We start from the raw sequence: 26,504 nt of genomic DNA, 5'->3' as shown, positions 1-26,504 counted from the left end.
ACATGATGTGTTGATGTGATGTGGTTTAAAAAAAATCGCACGTTCACGTGCATCACATCACTAGGTCATCACGTCGCATAACTTGAATGTGATGTCACATCACTTGGACATCACATGATGTCACATCACTTGGGCATCACATGATGTCACATCACTTGGACATCACATGATGTCACATCACTTGGACATCACATGATGTCACATCACTTGGACATCACGTGATGTCACATCACATGGTATGAAAACGCATTTTCTTGTCATTTCTAAGCATTTTACATAAATAATACGCATTTCATTTTTTGAATGTAAATTTTATTGTATTTTTGAACAAAATGCTTAGCTATAACACATATACACATACAAGCTATTAATTATTTATGTATTCTGTTAAAAATAATGTATATGGTTCACAGTGTTAAAATTAAAAGGAAATAATTGTTATTTTACAAATAATTTAGTTATGGTTAAAAAATGTATTTTAAATTAAGCAGTTAATAGTAGTAACTGTCGCCAGCAGCCTTCGCTACAGCAGCTCGTGCATGTGTATGTCCTTGCGCACAGCGTTGTTGAAACCCTCCTTGTAGCGATACCAAATGGGACTTTTGACAATTGCATCGGTTTTACCTGAAATAGAGAACACAAATGAATCAAATTATTGGAAAATAAATAAATAATTAGTAAATAAGTAAATAATGAATAAATTAAATAAATTTAAATTAAAAAATTGTTAAACTTGAAAAAAATAGCAGAAAAAATAGAAAAACAGCCACTACAAACCAAATATAGAAAGAATGAGGGTATAACAATACAATAAAAATATATACTAAAGAATATTGGCAAAACTTACAATCTTCGCGTGGTCCTCCGACTGTTCGGTGCTGTATGCGGCCAAAGAAATCCTTGGAAATCACCTGGAATAGCGTAACGATTATATTTATTGTGTGTATACATATAGTATATGAATATTTAGGTACAGTTCTGAGCAAAACATATTCCACTGGTTCGACAACTTTTTTAATTTTTCGCAAAGGTTCATAAAATTACCGTTAGTGGTTATTAATTTTTATAAAATGGAGTTAAATCTAGACGGATGAAACTACTAAGATCAAGTCGTCCTAGAGAAGGATCCTCTAAAGCTAAACTACGACGGAAGTTGGACAAACTGTTCTGCAAATGCGAGAAAAAATAAGCGACGAAACCTGATACTTTTATAGTCAAGCACTACCCAATTAATATCCAAATGTCAGATGTCAGGCATAACTCACTTAAAATATAAAATTCGACTAAAAATAATATTATTTGAGGTCCACAAATGTAAGATCAGTATTTTTACCGAAGGAACCCAGAAATATATTTTGGAAGAGGTTGAGATTGTCCTACTTAGCGCTTCGAAATTTTAGACTTTGGACGTATGAAAATACCATCTCACATTTTTTCGCCAAAATCACTAACCGTAGTTGAGCTAAGCGGCTTTCCGTTCCCACGATAGTCGGGTATACGTAATCTGTCCGGATTCGAATTTATAACAGTCGGACAAAGCAGCATTTCTCGAAATATTCGGGAAATGTTTTCCGCAGCTGCAACAACAACATAGGTATCTACAAAAAATTACAGTTAAACAGCACATGCTATCGTGATCCGAGCATAAATCTATCTGCTGCCAAATTTACAACCACTCTGCATGTAAATCTTCAATAATCTAAGGAGCTCCCCACCAATAAATTGGCATATTGCATACAAAATGCATTTCACTAACACATTCCTTTGCAACACCGTTCATGCAACCTATTTGACATGCAAATGTTAAGCTGAATTTCGCCTTAATGAACGACTCACTCCTGCATTTGCGCCCTATACCCTACAAATACATACATATAAGCAATGCAAGTCTGCGCACTTTTCGGTTATGCATACGAAATAGATCGCCGAAGATAATAACCGGCATGCGGCGAATTATTACATCTACATAACTACGAAGTACTCCATTCGACTCTACTGAACTGAATATTAGCTACTTTTGGTGTGTTACTTACATCTTTCTTGGCATTTGCATTTTTATTTTCGATTTGCTTGGCCTTTAGACGTTGCAGATGATTTGGTAGATTTTTCGTGGCATTCTTAGCAGCTGCTGTGAGGTTATTGGTGGCGGACTTTCCGCTCGTTTCAGCGCCCAAACGCGGTGTGGAGCGTCTTATGCGCTCCAGTTCCACCTCACGTGCCACCAACTGTCGGCTGAAGTAGTTCAATGCGATGCCAGGATAACCTGTGGAGAAAGCGAAATTAATGTGAAAAATAATAAAAAATTATTGATAATTTTTGTGATTAAAACTTTTCGAAGAATGATTATATAAATTTGTAGGATTAGGTTAGTTTTAGTGTAGTGTAATTTTTGAAACATAAAAATAAAGCTTTTTTGACGACGCGAATTTCGCATTTTGAAAATGGAAAACAGTAAGGAATGGCTAAGTTCGGGTAGAGCCGAACTTTTTATACCCTTGCAACTTGCAAGAATCAAAGTCTGACAAATTCCTTCAGGGGAATGGCAAAATTCATCCTGGCGCTAGGTCAAGTTTTCACCCGATTTTATCCATTTTAGGCACAAAAATACACTGATACAGTGTACACTATATGTTAGTAAGATACGGTCTTTCGTTTTAATTAAGATAATGCGGCCTAAAGTCACTCGCAATTCCAAAATCTTTATATTAGGTATAAGATACTAAGGGAAGTATTGGCCGGATGCAGCTGTTTATTGATTTATCGCGCTTTTAGTAGTTTTTAACAGAACCATTATATGGGAACTAGGCGGGGTCTTCATCCGATTTAGCTTATTGGGTAGTCGAAAAGGTCTTTTCGTATTTTGTCAATAGATGTCGTTGCAGTCGTATCTCCAGGGCTATCAATCACATTCTGTCATACCATATAGTGTTGGAAAGGTGAGATTTTATGCTTTATTTAGCCAAAATAAAAATTCGGGGAAATTGAAAAAAAAGTTACAAAGACTTTTTCGACTACCCAATATTTTTACGCAATCATAAGGAGAACTTAAAATATTTTTCTGTGCAAATTTGTGTGATATAACTTTATTAGGTCCGAAGGTACATAGATGCCACGCGCACTTTTAAAAAAATTTTAAATCACAGATGACCCACCTTAATGTGATTCGTTGTGCCAAAGGAATGCGTGTACCAAGTTTCATCAATATATCTTAATTTTTACTCAAGTTACAGCTTGCACGGACGGACAGACAGCCGGATTTCAAATCTTCTCGTCATCCTGATCATTTTATACTTATATATAACGCTATATTTATTTCGATTGCTTTTAGGTAATACAAACAACCGTTAGGTGAGCAAAACTATTACACCCTGTAGCAACATGTTGCAAGTATATTTAAAAAAAAATGTATTTCCACACGGTGTGTTACGAACGAAAACATAAAAAGCCCGCAAAACGATTTTAGAACACTAAAAATTGGAGTTGAATGAAATAACCGACATAAAAGAAAAAAATTATGTTTCTGAGCAATATTGGTAGGGTGTCGTTTCGTTAGTTTTGCCTTTATTTCTAGAAACAACAACGTTACGAAACTACAAACGTTTTCCAACACTCGTCATTCAATATGGCTATTTCGTTCAGTTATCCTGTGTTATTGCTTTGTTTGTACCTGTATTGTATTGTTTAGTCTCAAATTCGGTTTCTAATGAAGACGATGTCGCGCGAAATTATAATTGCGCAAAGCAAGTGGAAAAGGAGGTAAAGAGAGAAAAGTGAAATATAAATTACCGGGAAACTGTGCCAAAGCATCTAAATCCGGCTCCATCTGATAGACATAAGAACCTTCTGCAGCTTTCACTTGCGTATAGGTCAAACCAAGATCGGCCATAACGGTGACGGTGTGATAGAGATCATCGCGTTCTCTGAAAACAGAAAAAAATATAGACTAATAAATAAAAAGTGATTTAAAAAATAAACAAAAATAAAATTAATTTGAAAAAATTTAATTTAAATAAAATTAATACGATAAAAATAATAATTATACTAGTGAATTTAAATGTTAATCATTGGAAAAATACAAAAACTAACTTTAACAAAATTATGGTATTACATACCCAAATTAAAAAACAAAATTAAATTAAACTTAATTAATTAAAAAATAATAAAATTAAACTTAATTAAATAAAATTTAAAAAAATTAAGCTTAATTAATAATAATAACACCACTCAATAAATTTGAAAGAAAATTTTGCGTTTGCTGTGCTAAGCTGTCTGTGAGATATTTACGAGTTAGTTTTTGGTTACGATTTCAAAAATTTCCTCATGTACAACTATTTTTTGTCATTTTAGTAAGCGAAGGTGGTTTGACTACAACAGAAAAAATTATAAGTGCTAAGAAATTTTTACTATCATTATCATTAACAGTCTCTAACCTCAAAATCACAAAATGGTTGTAAACTAGTGTAATTAACTCTGAAAAATTTATTAAAATAACAAAAATTTAATTTAAATAAAGAGAAACAAATAAATTTAAACTAAAAATAAATTACTTAATTAAAATAAAAAAAATTATATATACGTATGTATATGTATATAATTAATTAAAAATTAAATTAGTGAAAAATTCTGAAAAATTTATTTTAATAAAAAAATTAATTTAAATCAAGAGAATATAAAGTAAATACAAATAAATTACTTAATTAAAATAAACAAAACAAATTCAATTAGTGAAAAATTTATTTTAATAAAAAAAATTAATTTAAATCAAGAGAAAATAAAAAAAAATTTAACTAAAAATTTAATTACTTAATTAAAATTAAAAAAAAATAATAATTAATTAAAAATGTTTAATATTTACACATTCAAAAAAATCTGTTAATCAAAATTAGAAAAAAGTATTAAATAAAAATTAATACAATAAAATAAAAAAAAAATTAAATAAAATAAACAAATCAAAAAAGACAGAGTGAGTCGGGCATACAAATGATATTTATCAATAGTATACAGTTACAAATGAATTTATGTTTTATATGTTTGTGTGTGTGTACTCACCTTTGAGACAGCAATTGCACAGCCACCGAACGAAATTGTGGTGACAAAATGCGCTTGAGCAACGGCACAGTGTCCACCAGAACGACGTGACCCTGTCCGAGACCATTCATGCCCGTTGTGATACCCTTGCGGAAAGCCTGAAAAATGTTGCTTTGTGTGGTGCTCTTCTGTCTGAACTGTAAATAAACAAAAAAGAAAGAAAATAGTATAAATATAAAAAAGAAAACCTTTCTATATACAAAGATTACAAGAGTTATGTAAGTGAAAGGAGCGCAAAGTTCATCAGTGATGTATTTATGGGCGAGTATAAAAGAGAAAAATTAATAGCGACCACAAAGTGCAATTTAAAGTAGGCTCAAGCACAAAATCAAGCCTTACAAGCAGCATTTTGAAATTGTGGCGGTGCAGTTGGCGCAATTTTGTTAATTGCCAAATACATTTTTTATTTACATACTTATGTGGCTGATGTATGGCGCACAAAGAGACACGAGAAGGATGGCGTCCGAAGAGTGCCTGCTAATCGCAGCTAAACGCCTACTTATGGGCAGTTAATAAGGCAGCAACAGCAAGCGGTGCGACCAACGGGCACTCACACACACACAAACACATAAAACTACATAAACAGGTGAGTAGAACTTTTCAAAGTAGGCATAAGTGTGTGCGTGTATATGTGTGTGTGCATGTTTGCGTGCACTGCATGAATATGGAATTAAGTCATAAGCTTCAAACACTTTTGCATTTCTAAAGCGCTTGCTGCACACACAAAAGCGCTGTAAACAAGCGCACGGGCACAATTGGCCAGATAAAAGGTTAAATGCTTGTTGTTGCACTTATTCATTTCATTTTCGCAATTTTTGCATTTTTTTCTTCCCATAATTTTCTGCTTGCATCCTTTGAGTGGAGAGGATTTGCAAAGCGCCTTTTTGCCTTAAGGCTACATCACCGTGCAACCGATTCAACCAATTCATCTTAGCTGCAGCTACTCCCCTACTCCACTCCGCTTCGTCCGTCCGACCGTCATTAATCTGGTGATTGCATTTAGAGTGTATAATAAAAATTACTTATTTCCTGATTGCCTGATTATTCGCTGGTGCAAAGCATGCAAAGGCGTTTTAACTGCGCTGCTTAGCAAAAATAAACAAACAACAACAATTTGATTCAATCTCCTTTAGAAAAAGCCTGCAAAGTCTGACCTGCTTGTCGAGCATGGTAATATTTGACCAAAAACAACAATAATAACAAATCAGTAAAGCGTAATGAAGTTTGCATAATTCATAGCGTCCAGCAGGTTGTTAATAACTGTAAGTAGACTGTTCAGCTATGGGATATTTACACGACGAAAGCTTAAAGGAGGGGGTAAAAGAAAGCCTGAAATAATTATAAAAAATTCGTAGCTAGTTAGAAATATCTAATATACATTGAAAACCATTTAAGACTAATGACCGATATGTATCGATATTTTTCGATAACATTTGCAATAAATATCGTTAACTTTTAGAAAAAAATCTAAAAATTATCTTCGTAAAATATCACAAATATATCGAAAATAATCCAACATTAATAATCGATATATTGATATTTGTTTGATAGCATTTGTAATAAATAGCGATACCTTTTAGTCTTTAATTTCTAGAAAAAATCTACAAATCTAGAAAAAATCTAAAAATTATCATCACAAAATACCAAAAATTTATCGAAAACCAATAAACATCGATACTTCGATAACAACTGTCTTGAACAACAATAAGTTTTAACTGGAAAATTCTTAAATTCTGGAAAAACTTCGAAATATCGCTACCCATAACAACAGCAGTAATTACTCTTAGACAGCGAATTTTTTCGATTCTAGAAAAAACTTGAAAATTATGAATAAATATCGAAAATGTATGGACAACTAATCAGATTAATAATTGGCATACTATATATCTATATTTTTCGATAACATTTGCGATGAATATTGATAACTGTCAGCTTTAATTATTTTGGATAAATTTAGTTAAGCATTCAATCAAAAAATTTTGGTTAGCAAATTTCTAGTCCCCAGAAAATTTAATCGAAAGCTAAGCTGAAACAAATGCTAATAATTTTCTAAGCTAAGCTTCAACGAATGCTAAGAATTTATATATCGATATTTTTCGATAACAATTATATTAAATATCGATAAATTTAAGAGTTTAAAATTATCGATAAATTTAATGATTAAATGCTGAACCTAAACACATATTAGTTTAACAGCTTGCGGCGGTCCGAAGGTTAAGGTACCGAATGGTTGGTCGCTGCGTATACGTAACTTTCTGTGCATGCGAAAAAGCTTTAATATTTACGCTTCAAACATCTATTAATGAGAGGGATTAAGCAATTTAGCTCGATCAATCAACAAGAACAACTACAATAACCAACAATAATACTGAATTAATATCGAAATTCGAATACAATTCGATGAAACTAAAAACTAAACAACTAAAGTCAAAAGAACTTTTATAAACATTTCTATATATACAACAAATTGAATTTTACGAGTATAAACGCAAAAAAAGAGTGAATATGCATTTTAAAATAACATTTTTCTATGAAACTCGTAATTAAGCGCTTCACAAATGCTTAAATTACTAAGTTCGAATTTTCGAAAATAGTAAAAAAAATTGTATTACAAAGAAATTCTGGCCAAAGGCCATACCGTGACCGAAAAATGTTCTTAACCATTGAAATAAGCGAAAATTAATTATAATAATTAATTATCTACTATAATTAATTTTAAGTTCATACATTAATTATAATAATTAATTATCTACTATAAATAATTTTAAGTTCATACCAAAATTATTTATGTTTGCAAAAACTCATTCTCGAAATTCGAAGTAGATATTAGAGGTTAACCACGAAAACTTTTTTGTTTATGACAAGCTCTCTTGAAAAAAATTAGTCTGGTCCAAAACCTCAGCAAAAGAATTAGTGTTTCCCATATAGCGTTAATATATATAACATCAATTCATTAATTAATTCATTTGCATTTAAGACATTTTTTTTTCAGATCGATCGAGGTGTTTCGAGGTTTTTTACGTGGCGGGTCTCAAACCTAGCGCACAACCCTTGGGAGGGTTGGTTCGCTTTCTCACTTTAGCTCGCCTTCAAACGGATGTTTTTCGGCTACCCAGAGAATACTAGGTCTAAGACCTGGAGTCGTGAGCTGCTTGAGCTATATATTTAAAACGTGTCTTCGAAAAGCGTCTTGTGAACTTTCGAAATAATCATAAAGTTTCAAATAGTTAAAAAAAAAAAACTGCGTCTTATGACTTTTCTAAATCGTTTCGTCTCTTTTTCTTCATTTTTAATAATATCAGCTTAAAAACTACAGTAATAAATAACGTTAATAAATAATAACTAAAGAGCGATTATATTGAATATGACGCCTGCATCTGTATTCAATACAAATTTAAATCGCTTTCCGCCCTACACCCTAAAGGGTCCCATAAATGCAGAAAAATGCCTAAAACATTCTAAAATATCTCACGGCTATTTTCTTTCTCAGACAAAACTTTGACATTATCAGCAACATTTTGTCCAGCTGTTGTATTCTACGCTGGTATTGTCTAAAAGTCATACGACGCAATTCTATTTTTATATATTTTATTATGTCCAAACATCTATCTATCTCCATAATGTCGCTTGACTGTTCGTGTATTTCATGTTCGAAAATCCAATGTACTAATGGTATCGTTCTCTGTCTCTGTACAAAATCTGTCCGCATCTTAACAGCATAAGGCAATTCTGGGTTTGGCGTCCACAACTCTTGGTTCTTAACGTGCCGTATAACTCGATACATAATGGTTTATCTAAATATAATTACTTAAATATAAAGATGAAAGGTTTTAGTACATATGCATGCCAAGGATATTCTGAAGATAAAGTTTTATAGTTTTACGACAGGTAAGTTCGATTTACTGCTTAGTTTTTTTGCAGAAGTGTTGAAAACTGGCAAAATTCTTTTTCAGAGAATAAGGAATTTAGTCCCCGATGGAAACTCCACAACATTTTACATAATAGATTTGATTATTTGGAGTAATATGTACACCCTAGCACAGTTCGTTATTAGAACAACAAACTCGCGCTGGACTTATCGCCATACAAGTTGAGGTACATAAAAAACTTGCGTGGTTTAGCGGCAAAATTTACAAAAACCGGTTTCTGGGAAAGGATTATCGACAACTAAACAAAAGAAAGGTGCATAAGGTAATGATAATTATACCAATAACAACAACGTACATAGCACCCGAAGTATGTTTTTAGAAACATTAGCTTTCTAAAAGGTTGGTGAAGCTGGTGTGATTTTGTAGTGAAATTGTGTTTCAAAAGATATTTCGGTTTGTGCGGAAGCTCAAAGCTCTTCTTTCCATTAAGAATAAAAGTGAATTATTGTGTAAGCTTCCATGAACATTTATTGTAAAAATGTCTATATATAATGTGAAAATGTGTAAATTTTGATTAAAAATATTCAAATTTGGTTTGAAAAAGTTAACAATTTTTGTGAAAATACTGAAATATTTGTGAAAATGAAATAATTGTGAAATTTGGTTTGAAAAAATTCAAATTTTGATTGAAAATGTTCAAAGTTTGCTTAGAAATGTTCAAACTTCGATTGAAAATATTAAAATTTTGAGTAAAACTTTTAAATTTTATGTAAAAATGTGTAAATTATGTTTGAAAAAGTTCAAATTTTGATTGAAAATGTTCAAAGTTTGTTTAGAAAAGTTCAAACTTCGATTGATAATATAAAAATTTTGTGTAAAACTTTTAAATTTTATGTAAAAATGTGTAAATTATGTTTCAAAATTTTAAAATTTTTTGTGAAACTGTCCAAAGTTTTTATGAAAATACTAAAATCTCATGTCAAAATTGTTAAGTTTAAATGAAAACATAAAAATTAGGTTAAAAATGCGCAAATTTTTATTGAAAGCGTTCAAATTTTGTTTGAAGATGTTTAAATATTGTGTGAAACTTTTCAAATTTTTATGAAAATATTAAAATTTTGCTGGATTTTTTTAATTTTATATAAAGATTTTTCAAATTGTTCAAATTTTTATAAACTTTTCTTATCAACAGCCTGCTCCATAAAATTCAAAATTTGTTGAGATGACGAGAATTAAGAGCAACATTCATCGATTTCAACGCGGTTTTGGTGTTTACAAAAAGAAAAAAACTAGACATTTCTGAAGCAGTCGGATCTACAAAACCCTAACGAACCCAAATTCATATCTAAACTAAAACAGTTAACACGACAACATACATCAATGAGCATCCTTAAAACCCAAAGCTTGTAAAAAAAAACATAAAAAATTTCAAAATGAATTAGATATTGCACAGAAAACGAAATATTTTAAGCTTTAAAAGAAAACAACAACGAAAAGAGATATATTTGGCAGCCAAGTATTAGATCTTTCTAATCTTTTAGTTGGAAAAGCTTTAGAACTCTTAAAACATAGAAGAAAACAATAAAAGATTGACTTATGTAAATAAAGTCCTCATCAAACAACTTAAGTAAGCTAACTAACTAAAGCTTTAAGCTCGGCACCTAAAATTGTTATTTATTCGTAAAGATCTTGTCAACACTTTGTTCTTAAGGCACACTTCAACAAATGAACACTAAACAAGAAGCTAATATACCCTTCACAGATTACATTGGTGCCTTAGAAAATAATTTATACCAAATTTCGTAAATATATCTTGTCAAATGCAAAAGTTTTCCATACAAGAGCTTGATTCCGATCGTTCAGTTTGTATGGTAGCTATATGCCATAGTTAACCGATCTGACCAATTTCTTCGGAGGTTACATTGTTTCCTTAGATAATAATCTATACCAAATTTGGTGAAGAATCTCCGAAGAAATGGGTCAGATCGGTTAACTATAGCATATAGCTACCATACAAACTGAACGATCGGAATCAAGTTCTTGTATGGAAAACTTTCACATTTGACAATGTATCTTCACCAAATTTGGGATAGATTATTTTCTAAGGCAACAATGTAATCTCCGAAGAAATTGGTCAGATCGGTTAACTAAAGCATATAGCTACCATACAAACCGAACGATCGGAATCAAGGACTTGTATGGAAAACTTTCACATTTGACTTGGTATCTTCACGAAATTTGACAAGGATTAGGTACTGCTTAATAAAATAATATAATCTCCGAAAAAAATTGTTCAGATCGGGTTACTATAGCATATAGCTTCCATACAAACTGAACACATACATAGTTACTAAACGAAATGCACCTGTGAAGGGTGTATTAGCTTTGGTGCTGTTAACGTTTTTTCTTATTTTGTGTTCAGTTTTCAACATTTTGCATTGAGCTTTAAATAATTATTTCAAAATTCTTCAAGTCAATAGGAAATATTATCATCACTTGTATTAAGGTTGATTTACAAAAAAAAAAAACGACAAAAAAACGACAAAAAAAAAACGACAAAAAAGAGATATCAAAATTAACTTAATTTGTTTAAAATAAATTTTCCACCTTTTGATCTTTCAAAAAAGCTCCAAAAATATTTTGACTTATTTGTCTCACTCACATACACCATTTAGTTGTTTTTGTTGGTGTGAAAACATTATTTACTTAGGTAAATAGTTTTGAGATTGCTGCACAGGTGAAATATCTTAAACTTTAACAATAACAACGTAATTAACTTTGAAATACGTAAAAAAAATAGATGAGTTGTATTTAATCCAAAAATTGTTGCAGTGATTTTTAGAAGAGATGGAAAATTTTTGTACATGTCGGTAAGTTTTACAGATTTTTTTGCTGTTTAGATATTCAAAATTTTTCTGAATAATTCGCTATATTTTCAAATTTTTGAACAAAAAAGGGAAGAATGCCACGCAAGCCACCAATGAAATTTGTGAAGTTTACGGAGGCGATGCTGTATCAGTTCGTGTAGCACAACAATGGTTCGCTTGCTTCCGTTCTGGAAATTTCGAGAAGGTTTTACACTGACGGAATAATGTCTCCAGTCGAAAAATGCCAAAAAGTGGTCGACCAAAATGCTACATATTTCATTTTATTATTATAAATGTTATAAATATAAAAAATTAAGTTAAAATTTGATTAGAAATACGAAAATATTTTTTCGACTACCCAATATAAGAATTTCGATTATTTTACAAATATTAATGGTTGAAGTATGCACTATGCACTTTGTTAAATAAATAATTATATCGGATTAATTATCACGAATGCGCAGCACAAGGTCAAGGACTAATATCTTCTTGTTGTTATTGTATTTGTTATTAAGGAACTACAAATGTATATTTTTTTATTTTCAAATACTTTTTGTGTAATTCTGACGATAGTCCTTGAATAGATAAAAAAAAAAGTCGCAATTTAACAATCCTAATGTCTCCTTTGTTGGTTTCCATTGGTTTTCCACTTAATCCCTACTTAACGTTGTTGTTGCAACAATAATGAGCTCATGTGTCTAAATATTTCAGTTCTTGAACTCTATTGGGTCGTCATCGAATCTCAGTTTTGATTGCAAAAATTCCAATTGGAGTTTTTATTGCCTTACTTTAATTTTGTATAGTTTTTGATGTCTACTTTTAAAACCATTTGGATCATATAATTTCACTTATTCCCAATTACACTCAACATATTTTTGAAAAAAAAAATTCTCACTATTTGTTAGTTTTATTTATGAAATTAAACTAAACAAGATAATATGTACGACAAAGCTTCCAATTGGAATTGTTGTATTCTTCGATATCGATGGGTTCCTTTTATTTATGTATGAATCTATATATTCAACGGTGGAATGCGTTTATGAAAATGCTCAATTGGAATGTTCCAATTGGTTTAATTTTCTATGCTATTTTGCTTTTGTAGTCTGCTAATTACAACCATTTTGATTATATAAATTCGCCTATTCAGTGTCACTCGGCATACTTTTCGAAAAAAACTTTATTATTTGTTAGTTTTGTCTAAGCAATTCTTGTACGAAAAAGTACGATACAATTTCCAATTGGAATTATTGCATTCAGCGATAACCATGAGAATCTATTATTTATGTGTGTACGAACATATAGGTCAATGCATTCCACAACCAGAGGTTTTTTGATAATTTCAAATAGGAATGTTCTAATTGGATTATTTTCTTATGCCATTTTGTTTTTTGCAGTCTGCTATTTTCAACCATTTTGATTATGTAGCTTCACTTATTCACAGTTTCACTCAGTATATTTCAATTATTATTATTATATTCAAGTATTTAACCATTTTCACTTAATCTTAATAAATTTACCAAATAATTCACACGCGTTTATTCACACTTTTTACATACGTTATGATGGCAATTTAAAGAACAGTTAATCATTGAAATTTAAAAATTGGTAAGTCACTATTCTGATAATCCAATTTAAAAATCCAAATGCAAAATTGTTCATCCGAGACATTAACGAACTTACCTCGAAACCTTTGCTAGGAAAGTTTATTTTCGGCCAGGCGAGAGTTGCAAACATCAAGTGCCATGCCGCAAATCCAAATTGCAAATAAGGGTAGACGGTATAATTTTGTAGATGATTTATTTGATGCTGTACCGTATCGCTGAAGCTAAACCACTTTGTTGCCTCTACAACTGCAGTCAAATTGGGATCTGGCATTTTCTGATGTAAGTAATTTTCAAAGACGCCTTGTGTAAGACTGTCGGATAATAAATATTTTGAATTTTGATTTTACTTTTCCATTTTATAAGATTATTACCGTTCGTAATCACCGCCGCCATGCACCACTTCCAACACGTTTCTAACGCGTGTACTAGTCGACATATCTGTCATAGTGATTTCAACATCCTCCGTATTATCATTGAGTTTGGATTTCTCCAACTGCTTGCGAGGACGTTGTATCTAAAAATTAAAAACAAAAAACAAATATATACATATATACAATGCAGTTTCTTATTCTAATAAAAAAAAACGTATTTTAACAAGTACCCTAAAGACTGCACCCCAAACATCGAAGAGGCCTTGTTGACGATCCTTTTGCCCCAAATTGGCGTTAAGTACATCTTGCAGTGTCAACGCTTTTTTCTGAGCACTGGCAATAAATTAAAAATAACAAATATTAACACGTGCATACGAAAAACAAACAATTTTATATTATTTACTTGAAAAACTGCAACGTTGAAATGCAGCAACGAACATCATTCCCTGACTTCTCCGACATGGCATACAATGCACTAAAATCAGTTTTTAAACGTTCTCTTTGCGATATCTGAAGTAACCTAAGAAAACCAAAATATTTGTAGTTAATACGTTTCACATTACTAATTAAAAGTGTTTACCTTTCTGTTAATCTCGTGGTTTCGATGGGTGGAAATGTTACAACAAAGGCGATTTGTCGCAATGGTCTCAACGCTGGTTCGTATATATCATTACATATACAAATGATTGGACGTTTCAGTAGATTACGTTCTGGTTTGCCTTTACCTTTCGCTCTAACTTTGTTGACCACATTGTCGCTCACGAATTTGACAAGAAATTCAATTGATTGACGTGGCGCACCATCGATTTCATCTATAAATAATTTTGTATTATTAAAGCCTATTTGAATAAGAAAATTAAAAAAAAAAAATTTTACCCACCCAGCACAATACAATTTGGTCGTCGATCTTCGTTTAGTACCGATGACATTTGTGTTCCACTCTCCAGTGCTTGCTTAAAAGCTTCGGGACTGCGATCGTCTGAAGCATTTATTTCCCTGACTGCGTATCCAGCATGTCGTGCAATTGTGTGTGCGAGCGTAGTTTTACCCAGGCCGGGTGGTCCGCAAAGTAAGGCAACTTTTTGCATCGGTCGCCCATGTTCATCTAAATTAGTATCCAACATAGATTGAAATTTTCTTTTCCGCCAACCGCCATTCGATTCAAATTTGCCAGTTCGTTTGTTAAACGTATTCAAATTGTTGCTCGTGCTATTGACATTGTGTTCTTCTTTCTTTTTGAATTCCCTAAAAATAAGATTGAGTATTTAGAAAACCTACTCGTTTAGTTATGTTCACAACACACCTGCCAAACACCATTTTGTCCCACATTTTCAGCCAATATAATAAACTTCGATTAGTTGCCTCATCAGATAGCAGATCAATGTATTTCCGTGGTTTAAATTTTTCCACCCATAATTGTTCGTCTTGACCTGATTCTTGCGCACTTGTTGCAGACACTGTTGCAGCTTGTTGTTGTACAATCTCTTGTTGTTGCTGTGATGGAGTACTAGCGCGTTTTAAAACCTGTAAAAAAAAATCGGAAACTATTAAATAATTTTCCTTTGAAATTACACAAAATTTACGCACAATATCATTTGCCTCCGCCCATATACGCTGTTTGTTCTCGCCCAAAAGGCCATCGAATTGCGAAATGGCACGTACATCCTCCAACGCATGATTTTCATACTCCTCCGAATGAAAACGTACGAAAACGCGTTCATGATCTCCCCTTCGTAACACTTGGAATGGCCACTGAGGTACGGTGTATGACAAATTACGCATTTTAAATTCATGCAATGCCTTTAAACGTGAAAGATCATCCTTCCGTACCGCCTTATTATTTTCTTGCAAACGCCGACGTGTTTCAATAATTTTTTCAATCATTTCTAAATCACGTTCTTCTTCGGTACGTGCTTTCTTTGCAACTGGATCTTCGTAAGTTTCATTTTGAAATAAATCATCTATGTCACCGAATAGGTCACGTTCCAGCCGTCTTTTATTTCTCAGACCCATTCCTTGCAGTTCCACTGCAGGTTCGTTGACTTCTTCCAAAGCTTCACATTCTGGCAATGGTGTTAGAGCAACTACTTCTTCTATTGGAGCTAGAGCAGCACGCAGCTTGTTTGTAGCAAGGGGAGTCGAAGATATTCTTTTATATGGTCCGCTAGGAGTTCCGAAAAGGCGTCTATTCACAACACCAGCTGTACTAGTACTAACGCTAATGCCGGAGATTTGTGAAAGGTGTGGTGAATCAATAGTGTCGGCGGCATTAACGGAATTAATAGTGTTATTATGGTTTATTGTAGTGTTAGGCACAAAAACCTCTGCAATAAATGTGGTAAAATAACGGAATCGCATTTTTTATGTATACATATGTTTCTAAGGCTTACCACCCCCTTCAGGAGGCAAATCGTCCAACATTTCCAATTCTTCCTGGTAACGAAGCTCAAATTCTTCATCCTCATCGGGATACTGATCCATTTTAACTTTATTGTAAACAATCAATGCAAAGACAGTTTTATTCACGACCAAATTAAATTACTAATGAAACACCTGTAAAGGACGCCACTAGCAACAACAGTAAGCAAAAAATTCCGACAATAACAGTTAAGTTTCCCCACTTGCAATTGTTGTCTTTTCCAAATCAAATATTTTGGGCAAGTGGTAAATTGTAAATAAACTGTCAATATTGGCGCCAATACATCTGTACCTGGCAGTGCTATCAAACCTTTTGATTTTACAATGCGTCTAAACTGAGGTCTAAACGACACTACAAAAGAAAAATGCACTCTTAACGTTTATAGTGTTGGAAATGTATCAAAAATTATATAAAAAATTTAAACTTATTTCATTTTTTAATTTCGGTTTTATCACATCTTGCGTACCTAAATAAGAGTGTTGACGAAAGGCGGTTTATAATTTTTATTTTACAGATGCTGTCACGATATGGTTAATTGCTTACTATTAAAAAATACCAATATTATTTTGGAAGCACTCTTCGCAAAAGCAACTCTGTGTTTTTCGACGGCCATTGATTGATCAAAATAGTTAAATTTTTATCTGAGATCAATTGTTTCGCTTCTATATTAAACGAGACATTAGTTTTATTGGTTTTAGGAGAACATAAAAGTTAAAAATTTAAATATATAATTATTCGAACAAATAAATAAGTGGATATTATTGTAGTAAAATTTTGATTGGACAAAGGGCAATATATTGCCTTTGGTGTGGCGAATTCACACCACTACCAAAACCATTGTCCGAAAAATCTTACCACGTTACAGAGGAGTCCAGCGAAATGGATCCAAACTACGCGACATCTTAGCAAATTCTCTTCCTGGTGGAGGCAACGCACAAGTTCGCGAAACGCTCCATAACATCGCTAGCTGTCGTACTTGGTGTGATTTTACTCCAGCACAGAGAAAATATTTCAACTAACTCCTTTCCCCTTCATAACCATATTTATATAACCGTTTTTTAATCCATAAACCTAATTGATACAACTGGATAAATATGTTCCCAACTGACCACCAAAGTTATTTTATAATAACATACTACCTCGGCTAGTCGTGAATAGCGGCTGCTATAATATTCAACTATAACAACTATCCAAAGACGCATTACTACATATACATCTTGTAAGTTTTCCACATCAATAACATTATTATCAGGAAATATAGCATTATACTGCAAATGTAAGGAGAGTGTGCGTTCAACAGCGGGTTCAACAAACTTATATAGATATGGGGAATCTCATGCAAATCATTTACACAACAACATTTTTTATGTATTTGTAGCCAGGTGAGTAAGTGAAATATATGTGCTTAAAGTGATGTTGCTGCATATGCATACAAATCGATTGGTTCTAACAAAACAAATATCTGTTTAGAAACAGCTGATTACACAAATAGTATCAACAACGTTCCATGACACATCAAAATCTTTTAGGAACGCCAAGTTATTCAATTTGGCAATTTATACTAATTAGACCAAAAAAATTTGATTCTAGAGAGTGCCATTTGTATGGCAATTGATATACAATGCAACCTCGCAACTGTGAAAATCAGTGGCCGCTGTTTGTTTTTATTATTGACAAACAAAAACAGTACAAATCTCATTAAGACATTTTATAATCAGCGTTATTATGTACATTCATTTGTATATGTATCTATGTCCCGCGCACAGTAACACAATTGCTTGGTCTAATGCTATTTGATAAAGTAGGCCTTTGATAAAGAGCAGCCACACTTTACTTTCAGTCATTTTTTTTTCAACTTTTTCAAGTGTTGTTATCAATCAATTTATATTTCATTGCATTCTTGCTTTTCTTTACAGATATTTTATTCATTCGTTCATTGAGCATATTTTGACAATATAATATTTCTGTGCGTATTATTCAACACATTTCTGAAATTCCCGAATATTTCGTTTGTAATACAACTACAAAAATGCAACGGTGGTTTTTCGCTGATGAGGCAGAGGATTGCGATGCCATGGCGGCGCCTGTGGCATCATCGTCCTCAGTGGAGTTGTTTCAACCTGCTACACCGGTACAGGTTAACTGGAAATTTTGGGTCCAAGTAAATCAAGATTTAGCGCCTAATGAGCGTCTGGCCATTGTTGGAAGCACCGAACGTCTGGGCAATTGGCAGTTTAGCGAGTGTATAGTCATGATGAAGGAAGATGGTGAGTGGGCATTGCACCCGCCCCAAGCTGCGGGGTGGACTTTAACCACGTTATTCTAAATTTTTTAGACAAGAATCTATGGTACACCTATGTTAGCATTCCGCGTGATACTCGCACCGAATACCGTTATTTAGTGGTTGCAGTCGATCCGACAGCTGAAAAAACGATTGTGCGTAATTGGGAGGCCCATCTAAAGCCACGTTCTGTCGTACCCGGTGTAAATCGCAAGACTAGGGAGTGTGACGAAGAGTATGGCTACATAAATGGTGTTGAGAAAGTGGACCGCGGCTGGGTAACATCCGAGACAATTGTACAATTGAAATTTTTCAATGCACCCTTCACATGGAAACAACGCATGAAGCGGCGATTAATCTTTGTTAAAGTGACACCAATGAACTTGACGATACCGCAGAGTGGCGGTGCTGGTGGCGGTGCCGGTGGTGATTACCATACGTTTTCACAACTCGAAGATTCACTGTCAAACGACACCCATGATACACGTGAGAATGGTGCAGATCTTAGCACCGCTTTCGCTTTCAACGAAGTAGCCGTGTTACAAGCTGACGAGTCCGTTATAAAAGTACAACCACAATTCGGTACAGCTTGCGGCCCCGATGACGTAGTAATCTTCCATTTGACAATCGGTGATTTTGATAGTACTGCCTATCTCATTGATTTATATTCGTACAGCTCGAAAGCAGCTATGGATGAGCCGCCCTACCACCTCGGTTATCACTATGTTTTGCCAAATTTACTCAAACGCTCTGATGGTAACCTGGAAGTTCCCATTACATGCGCGACACGTCATCGGCCAATGGGCATGATGCAGATAGGCTATTTGCTGGTGAAACCAACCAAGTGTATTAAGTTGGACATGGCGCTGACATATACGCGCTATTGGAACCCCAAATGGACTGGTTTGGATGTGGGACATCGCGGGTCTGGCACCAGTTTCAAGACAAAGGATTCTGTGATACGCGAAAACACAATTACTTCGTTGAAGAATGCAGTCGACCATGGCGCCGATATGGTTGAGTTCGATGTACAGCTGAGCAAGGATTTGGTGCCGGTGGTCTATCATGACTTCATGATCTATGTGTCGCTCAAAGCGAAAGGCAGTTGCAAGCCTAATGATTTTCTGGAGTTACCAATGCGTGAGCTAACATTGGACCAACTGAATAATTTGAAGGTAGTCAAGAAATGTTTCTCTAAAAATATACGGTTTTCAATAAGTCCTTACGACTTTTAGGTTTATCACACACAAGAGGGCCGTACACGCGAAGAGCGCTGCTTTCACAACGATGATCAGCTGGAGCATCAACCATTTCCCAGCCTTGCGGACGTCCTGGATGCCATCGATCAACATGTTGGCTTCAACATAGAAGTGAAATGGTCACAGCGGCTCAAAGATGGCACCATGGAGGAAGAATTCGAGCATACCATTGACCGCAATTTGTATGTGGACTGCATTTTGAATGTGGTATTCCGCAAAGCTGGCGATCGACGCATTGTATTCTCATGTTTCGACCCTGACATTTGCACCATGCTGCGCTTTAAGCAAAATCGTTACCCGGTTATGTTCTTAACTCTCGGTGAAACGACGAAATATCAAAAATATCTAGATCCACGTGGCAACACCATTGAAATGGCTATATATAACTCACTAGCCATGGAATTGCTGGGCATTGTAGCGCACACTGAAGACCTGCTACGTGACCCCACGAAGGTAAAGAGCAATGTGACTAAAAAAAAACTTACATTATTTCACTTAAACTCTTACTTTTTGACTAAAAAAGGTGAATTTAGCTAAAAGCAGCGGCTTGGTAGTCTTTTGCTGGGGTGACGACAATAACTGCAAGGATACAATTAAATTCCTCAAAGAATTGGGATTGCATGCCATAATTTACGATAAAATGGATGTGCTCACCAGCAAAGAAGTCAAGGTAACTACTCTCGTACACAAATTTAACTCACGGCTATTAATTGCAATTTGTTACAACAACAGCAAAGCGTGTTCCTGCTGCAAGCCAAGGAGAGCCAAAATGAAATACTCAAACTGCAGGCGCTGGAAAGGGGCAAACTGTGGCACGACAATGTGCCGGTAGTGCACAAAAAGCACTAATAATTCAAGACCCAGACGCATATGATATTATATTTAAGTTACATTTGCAGTAGTTGCTAAATTAACGCAATAATTATCATTAAAATTAAAATAATTCACCATAAATCACTTCATTCACTTTACCAAATCCTCTTCATATAAATATATATATTTACTCATGTAATGCGTAGTTTTAGTAGCATAATCTCCCTTTTTTTTTATAAATTATCCTACATAATGCATGTATGTTCAAATTAGTAAATACTTTTTTTATTATGATTTTTATATATAACCCAGTTAGCGAAAATTGTTAAATTATGACACCAATTACATAACGCAAACATTAAAACTGTGTTCCGCGCAGAAATTCAACGCTTTTCACTTTTATAAATGTACATACAATTGAATTAACGCACATCAGCTTGTAAATTACCGACCACGTGCGCATTTTATTACTCAAGTTTATCTGTGGCGTTTTGTAGTCGGTGCCTTTCGAATATTTTGTGCAAAAAAATTAGTAAATATATTTGAAATTGTGTACGGATAGCTGGAAATTTGAAAAAAAAGAACAATAAAGTAATGTCATAGTTGAAAGAAAAAAGGGCCAACCAAAAATTGTAAGAAGACCCGAGAAGCATATTTAGAGACTTCATAGAAAAATGTAGTAAATAAATCATGCTAATAAATATTCATGAAATTACACAAATAACCGACTTTACAATTTGGGGGACTTAAAAGCCATTGTAAGCTCAAGAAGCACTATTTAGCATGGGCCTAGCTTCTGTGCGAATTGCTGGTTCTGCGACTTGGATTCTGAAACAGTAGAACACCAGGCAATCGACTGCACAGCAGTCTGTAGACCTAGAATAAAAGCCCTTCGATCAATGCTTCCAAATAGGGATCACATCGCCTCAAAATCTAGCATTATATTGCATTTTATCACTTTGCTGGGGCTAGTTAAGACGTTATGACTTAGGAGAGGGCACATTAGACCCTAGGTCACTTACTTACCTAATCTAATCGAATATAATCAAACAACCAAGCAGCTACGTTGGCTGGTTGTTGTTGTTGTTATAGCGGCAGAAATGTTCCGAGTTCACAGTGCTTGCCGGGTAAAGGACTGTCAACCATTCCGGTTGCGTATAACTGTCGTGGGAACGCATATTGGCTAGGTCATGTTGTCCGGATAGAAGAGATAGTGGAAGCAGAAGAAGAGGAAGATCCCTAGACATCTGCAGTTAGAGAACAAGTGAAGGAGAACCTCGCTGCACTGTGACGAAAAGTGACTGAGAACATTCTCAAATTACTTTTGTGCAACCTAGTTAAAGAGACTTTGACCGGACAAAATTCCGGATTCGTAGACTCGACTCTCGCGGAACGACTTTCCGACTTATTCTCAGAGACTGAGAAATAAATTTGTCTTAGGAAAAACTGTCAATTGAAATCGTCCTGTTCCATTTCTTTGGCTGGAACGCTTGAGTTTGCTACTAACTGCGGCTAAAGTCAGAAAGAGGCCTTTTTTTATTTTTTTTGCATGGGAACGGAAATTCAAGTTCTCTATTGTCCATCTCAAAGAAAAAAAAAAAACTTGTTGATCTTTTCAGTGGTATATTTTGGCAAAGTATACCTATGAAACCACAAATCATGTAAACATACTCAGTGGCTTATGAAAAACTCAAATGTCAACATTAAAGGTGCAACACTTCTTTAAGAAAGGTCAATACACTATTGGAAGTTGAAAGCGATAGATCTTCAGGGGTAGTAAAAAAGGTCTAAATTAGCTTATTCACAATGTCTCGGCGGGTCAATCTTGAGGAGTACAGCTTAATAATTTACCAGACTTTAAATGTCTTTAGTTCTTTTCTCTATTAAGGGTAAGTATCTGGTTGTTTCAACGATTCAATTTAAGGATTGCCTTTTTGTTAGTTCCATATTGGCCCCCTTTTTGAGAAGAACCCCTCTAATTGATACCAACCAATGCCACTCAACTTTCACTCACTCAAAAAATATGCTGTAAGCGACATCTGTCGTTAGATTGCAATTAGCAGAAAGCTCATACGCCCACACAGCCACAGAGGTCGCCGGCAACGCAATGGCGATGACGACGTTGATGATAAAGTAAACATCGCCACAGTGAAATTGTTTATATCCGTCAACGCGACAGCGATGGCTGCTGCACTATGTACAAAGAAAACGAGGGGAAACACGGAGAGCAAGAAGAAGCAGAAGCAGAAGCAGAAGAAGAGCAAGACAAACTGCCAGAAAGGTGTTGTTTTGGCAATGAGCTTAACGGTTAAGTCAGTTAGTGAAAGAATTTCGGACTGGTGAAACGTCTAAACGGAAAGCAATAACGGCAGAGTGAAAAAAAGCTCAAGAAGAAAAAAAGTAAATGCAAAATAAAAAATAATGGGAAAATAAAATATAATTTAAGTAGAAAAGCATTAGAGAATAAAAAGTAGCAAGTCGAATAGCAATAATAGTAAGAATAATAATAATAGAAGAAGAAAGGCAAGCGTTTTGTGGCAGCTAATAGAAAATGATATATAGTGAAGTGAGCGAGTCAGCGAGCGAGTGAGTTGTGGCAGCACGGGAAGTGGTTGCGGCAGGCGAAGCAGGGAAGCAGTGGCAGCAACAGCATTATTGTACACACACCAAGTGGAAAGAAGTGAAAGAAAAAAGTTGAGAAAATCTAAAACTCCACAAAAAACGGAGCAAAAGCGAAGTGTGTGGCAAGGAATACGGGTCAAAAAGAAATAAGAAATAAAAAAATAAATAAGAAAAATAGAAATACGAAAAATTACAAATACGAAGAAAAGGAAATTCGAAAAAAATCGCAGCAAAAAAGTGTTAAAAATTTACAGTTAAAGTGTGAAAAGTTGTGCCGAAGCGCTGAATGCAGGCGTGTGGAGCGGTGAGCAGCGTAATTGGGGCAGCAGCAGCAGCAGCATTAACGGCAGCCAGGAATTCGCGACACTAGTGGTGCCACATAGGTGAGGCTAACGGCAAAAGTGTGTGGCTGTGTGGCAAAAACACTGCCATTTGCAGGACACAAAGTAGTCAGCGGAGTGAGTGCCAACGCTGACAGCTGAAATGCTGAAATTTCGTTGAAAAAGAAAAAGAAAACACAACAACAATAATAACAAAAGAACAAGTGGCGTGGAAATGATTACAAAATAATAAGTGTAGCAGATACATACATACATATAAACATGCATGCATGTGTATGTCAAAAACTGTATTTTCGTTTGCATGTGTATGTGTGTGTTTGTGTGTGCATGCGTGTGTTTGTGTGCCTAAATAGTCAATTAATTTGAGGCAACATAAAAACTACCGCAGCACAGGTGGCGGTGTAGGCGCGGCACAGTCGAACTAAAATAACAAAAATGAAAACAACAACAACAAAAACGCACTGTGAACAAAAAGTAGCACACTATTGTTGTTGTTGTTGCAAGGATTGTAGGCCTTTTACTATGCATGCTTGCGTGCGACAACTTGCGGTTGTTGCTGTTGTTGTTGTTGTAGCGCTTTTATTACTACACTGGCAGCGCCTGCGGCAGGCGAAGAGCAGCAGCTTAATAAAAGTGAAAAGCTAAATGTAGCAGCTGAAAATTGTAAATTGAAAACTGATAAACAAGGAAATAAACGCGTCAACATGCGCCCAAACAACACACACACAGAAAACTACAAATGTAGGCATGCATATGTAACATTACATATACGTACATACATATGTGTGTGTGTGCCAGCGAAAGTGGGCCGTAGTGAAGGTAAACTTTGACACAATTAAAAAAGCGTGCGGCAGCGGGTGGCCATAAAAGGATACAAATAGCAAAAAGTGTATGCATGTGTGTGCGTGCATACATGGCTAGCACGTAGTATATGCTTGCATGTTGCCGCAGTGTTGAAAAACACCGCAACAGCCGTAGTGCGGCTCGTATATGTGTATATAAGGACAGCTGTTTGAGTGTGGTGACACGTGAGCCGTTTGGCAGATTGCTCATACGCCATGTTGGTCGGTAGGCTGCGGTGTGGTGGTTGAACGGTCGGACGTTTGAACCTTTATTTGGGCGGTCAGACGGCGTCTAGCTTGGAAACCAGTTTGCCGCTGGCCACACGACTTGTAAATATGCGTGTGTGTGTGTGTGTGTGTATGAGTATATGTGTGGCTGAGTGCCCATATGCGCTGAGGGCATGCTGCTGGCAAAACTAATGATTGTGCACTTGCTGTAATGAAACAACAAAGGGAAAAAACACAAGCAAACACATACATGCACACATACATCAGTAAACACACCGATATATATACACACATATACAAATACTGTATGCCTGCTTGTAGTTGCCTTTGTGCTTGCCGTTTTCTGCCGCCGCACAGCACATAATTATAGTGTGTTAAGTGAAGTTTTAAAAATACATGCCGCATTGCCTTGAACAACAAAAATAAACAATTTACTATACATATGAGAGTGAAAAAAAGAAAAGTTGTTGCAAAAACGGGGCAAGACACAAAAATAACAACCGCAAACAGGACCAATGGGCGAAAAATCGATGCAACTCAGCAACAACAGGCGAGCGAAGTGTGACACCCTATTCGCCAAACAGAGTTGTGAAGTTGTGCACAAAAACCACAAGCGCACCACTACAAGCAGACATGCACAAGCACATTCGCGAACACAAAAAAGCTTGTAAATATGCAAAATACTTGCTGAAAAAGCAGTAGCCAAAATATGTAAAAATAAAAAATGGGAAAACAAGGCAAAACGTTTACCACGGCCGCGCTGAAGCTATAATACCTTACACAGGTGCATTTCTTACAACAGAAAAGAGCATAAAAAGCTTGATCTTGATTTTTAGTGGTCAGTTTGTATGACAGCTATATGCTATAGTGCTTCGATCTTAATGATTCGTACACAGATTGTAGTATTACTTTGACTTAAGATCTGTGTTAAATTTCATTCAGAAGATTTCTTGTTAAATGAAAAAGTTTTCCATACAAGAACTTATTTTATCGGTCAGTTTGTATGAAAGCTATATGCTATAGTGCTTCGATCTGAATGATTCGTACACAGATTGTAGTATTACTTTGACTTAAGATCTGTGTTAAATTTCGTTCAGAAATCTCTTAAAATGAAAAAGTTTTCCATACAAGAACTTAATTTTGATCGGTCAGTTTGTATGGCAGCTATATGCTTTAGTGATACGACCTCAATAATTTTTAGGGAGATTATAGCATTAACTTTAGTAAAAGTTTACACCAAAATTAATGAAGATATCTCTTTAAATAAAAAAGTTTTCCATACAAGAACTTGCACTTGATCGGACAGTTTGTATGGCAGCTATATGCTATAGTGGTTCAAAATTGATGATTCCAACAAATAAATAGCTCTTTGGTGATAAAAGGATATGTGTAAGATTCCAGGTCGATATCTCAAAAACTGAGGAACTAATCCGCTTATAGCTAGACCGACGGATATCTCTAAGTCGACGCAGCTCAGCTCGCTTATAGTTGATATAGGTATATGAAATTGTACTTTAAAGTGTCTTCGAAGTTTCCTGCTGTGTACTACAAAATTCATGACAAACTTAATATACCCTGTTCGGGGTATAAATATAATAAAAAATGTAGGTGCTTAAAAAACGAATATATAATATAATAAACTAAACATTTACCCACAAACGCACACACACACCAACAAAAACATAGAAAAAATCTTTCTCGCACACTTGCCGGAATATCCATTTGCATTAGTATTTTTTCGCATTTGGCAAAAAAGTGCACACAACCGAGCAAATGTTACTTTTTCATCAAACACCTTCGGGGAATTGCCAGAAAGGCTTTCAGAAAAACATAGTTCTCACCACAATAATAACAAAAACACACGTGCAAATGTATGTATGTATGTCTGTAGTAAATGGCT

General features: G+C 34.6%; 3 protein-coding genes and 1 long non-coding RNA gene across 10 annotated transcripts in view; 3 read left to right on the top strand and 1 right to left on the bottom strand.

Moving 5' to 3' along the window:
- Positions 1 to 313: 313 nt before the first annotated feature.
- LOC126753952 (chromosome transmission fidelity protein 18 homolog) lies at positions 314 to 16,531 on the bottom strand. Its single transcript, XM_050465737.1, has 14 exons — positions 16,190 to 16,531; positions 15,387 to 16,123; positions 15,103 to 15,323; positions 14,680 to 15,044; positions 14,380 to 14,611; positions 14,203 to 14,319; positions 14,030 to 14,132; positions 13,800 to 13,942; positions 13,505 to 13,739; positions 5,050 to 5,225; positions 3,787 to 3,920; positions 2,034 to 2,263; positions 848 to 911; positions 314 to 624 (listed from the first exon to the last, which is right to left on the bottom strand). The coding sequence occupies exons 1-14, from the start codon at positions 16,278 to 16,280 to the stop codon at positions 524 to 526; spliced, it is 2,949 nt and encodes a 982-aa protein (XP_050321694.1). The 5' UTR covers positions 16,281 to 16,531; the 3' UTR covers positions 314 to 523.
- Positions 13,609 to 14,028, top strand: LOC126753955 (uncharacterized). Its single transcript, XR_007666233.1, has 2 exons — positions 13,609 to 13,707; positions 13,792 to 14,028. It is a non-coding gene; the product is annotated as an uncharacterized LOC126753955 (long non-coding RNA).
- Positions 16,532 to 16,821: 290 nt separating the features above from the next.
- Positions 16,822 to 21,162, top strand: LOC126753953 (glycerophosphocholine phosphodiesterase GPCPD1). Of its 2 annotated transcripts, none has more exons than XM_050465740.1 (6): positions 16,822 to 17,437; positions 18,135 to 18,485; positions 18,554 to 19,674; positions 19,735 to 20,211; positions 20,282 to 20,428; positions 20,491 to 21,162. In XM_050465740.1, exons 2-6 carry the CDS (start codon positions 18,248 to 18,250, stop codon positions 20,605 to 20,607), a joined length of 2,100 nt encoding a protein of 699 aa, XP_050321697.1. In that variant the 5' UTR covers positions 16,822 to 17,437; positions 18,135 to 18,247; the 3' UTR covers positions 20,608 to 21,162. The 2 variants fall into 2 exon arrangements, with proteins under 2 accessions (XP_050321697.1, XP_050321695.1); XM_050465738.1 differs by having other exon boundaries at positions 16,822 to 17,600.
- Positions 21,163 to 22,883: 1,721 nt separating this feature from the next.
- The window catches only part of LOC126753954 (potassium voltage-gated channel protein Shaw), a 31,255-nt gene continuing 27,634 nt past the window's right edge, over positions 22,884 to 26,504 (top strand). For 5 of the 6 annotated variants that reach the window (XR_007666232.1, XR_007666231.1, XR_007666230.1 and 2 more), the window contains exon 1: positions 22,884 to 23,576. The gene's annotated coding sequence lies outside the window, so the exon portion shown is untranslated. The remainder of the gene's footprint in view (positions 23,577 to 26,504) is intronic. The other variant, XM_050465742.1, reaches the window with a different exon arrangement.

Source organism: Bactrocera neohumeralis, chromosome 3 (genome assembly GCF_024586455.1).
Source record: "Bactrocera neohumeralis isolate Rockhampton chromosome 3, APGP_CSIRO_Bneo_wtdbg2-racon-allhic-juicebox.fasta_v2, whole genome shotgun sequence".
In the NCBI taxonomy this organism is placed as follows: Eukaryota; Metazoa; Arthropoda; class Insecta; order Diptera; family Tephritidae; genus Bactrocera; species Bactrocera neohumeralis.
This window is presented reverse-complemented; position numbering and strand designations above follow the sequence as displayed.

Coding starts and splice junctions, on each gene's coding strand:
- LOC126753952 (XM_050465737.1), bottom strand. CDS start 16,280: ATGGATCAGTATCCCGATGAGGATGAAGAATTTGAGCTTCGTTACCAG. Junction 14,320..14,379: donor ACCACGAGATTAACAGAAAG/GTAAACACTTTT, acceptor TGGTTTTCTTAG/GTTACTTCAGATATCGCAAA. Junction 625..847: donor CGGAGGACCACGCGAAGATT/GTAAGTTTTGCC, acceptor TCTCTATTTCAG/GTAAAACCGATGCAATTGTC.
- LOC126753953 (XM_050465740.1), top strand. CDS start 18,248: ATGCAACGGTGGTTTTTCGCTGATGAGGCAGAGGATTGCGATGCCATG. Junction 18,486..18,553: donor AGTCATGATGAAGGAAGATG/GTGAGTGGGCAT, acceptor TAAATTTTTTAG/ACAAGAATCTATGGTACACC. Junction 20,429..20,490: donor TCACCAGCAAAGAAGTCAAG/GTAACTACTCTC, acceptor TTACAACAACAG/CAAAGCGTGTTCCTGCTGCA.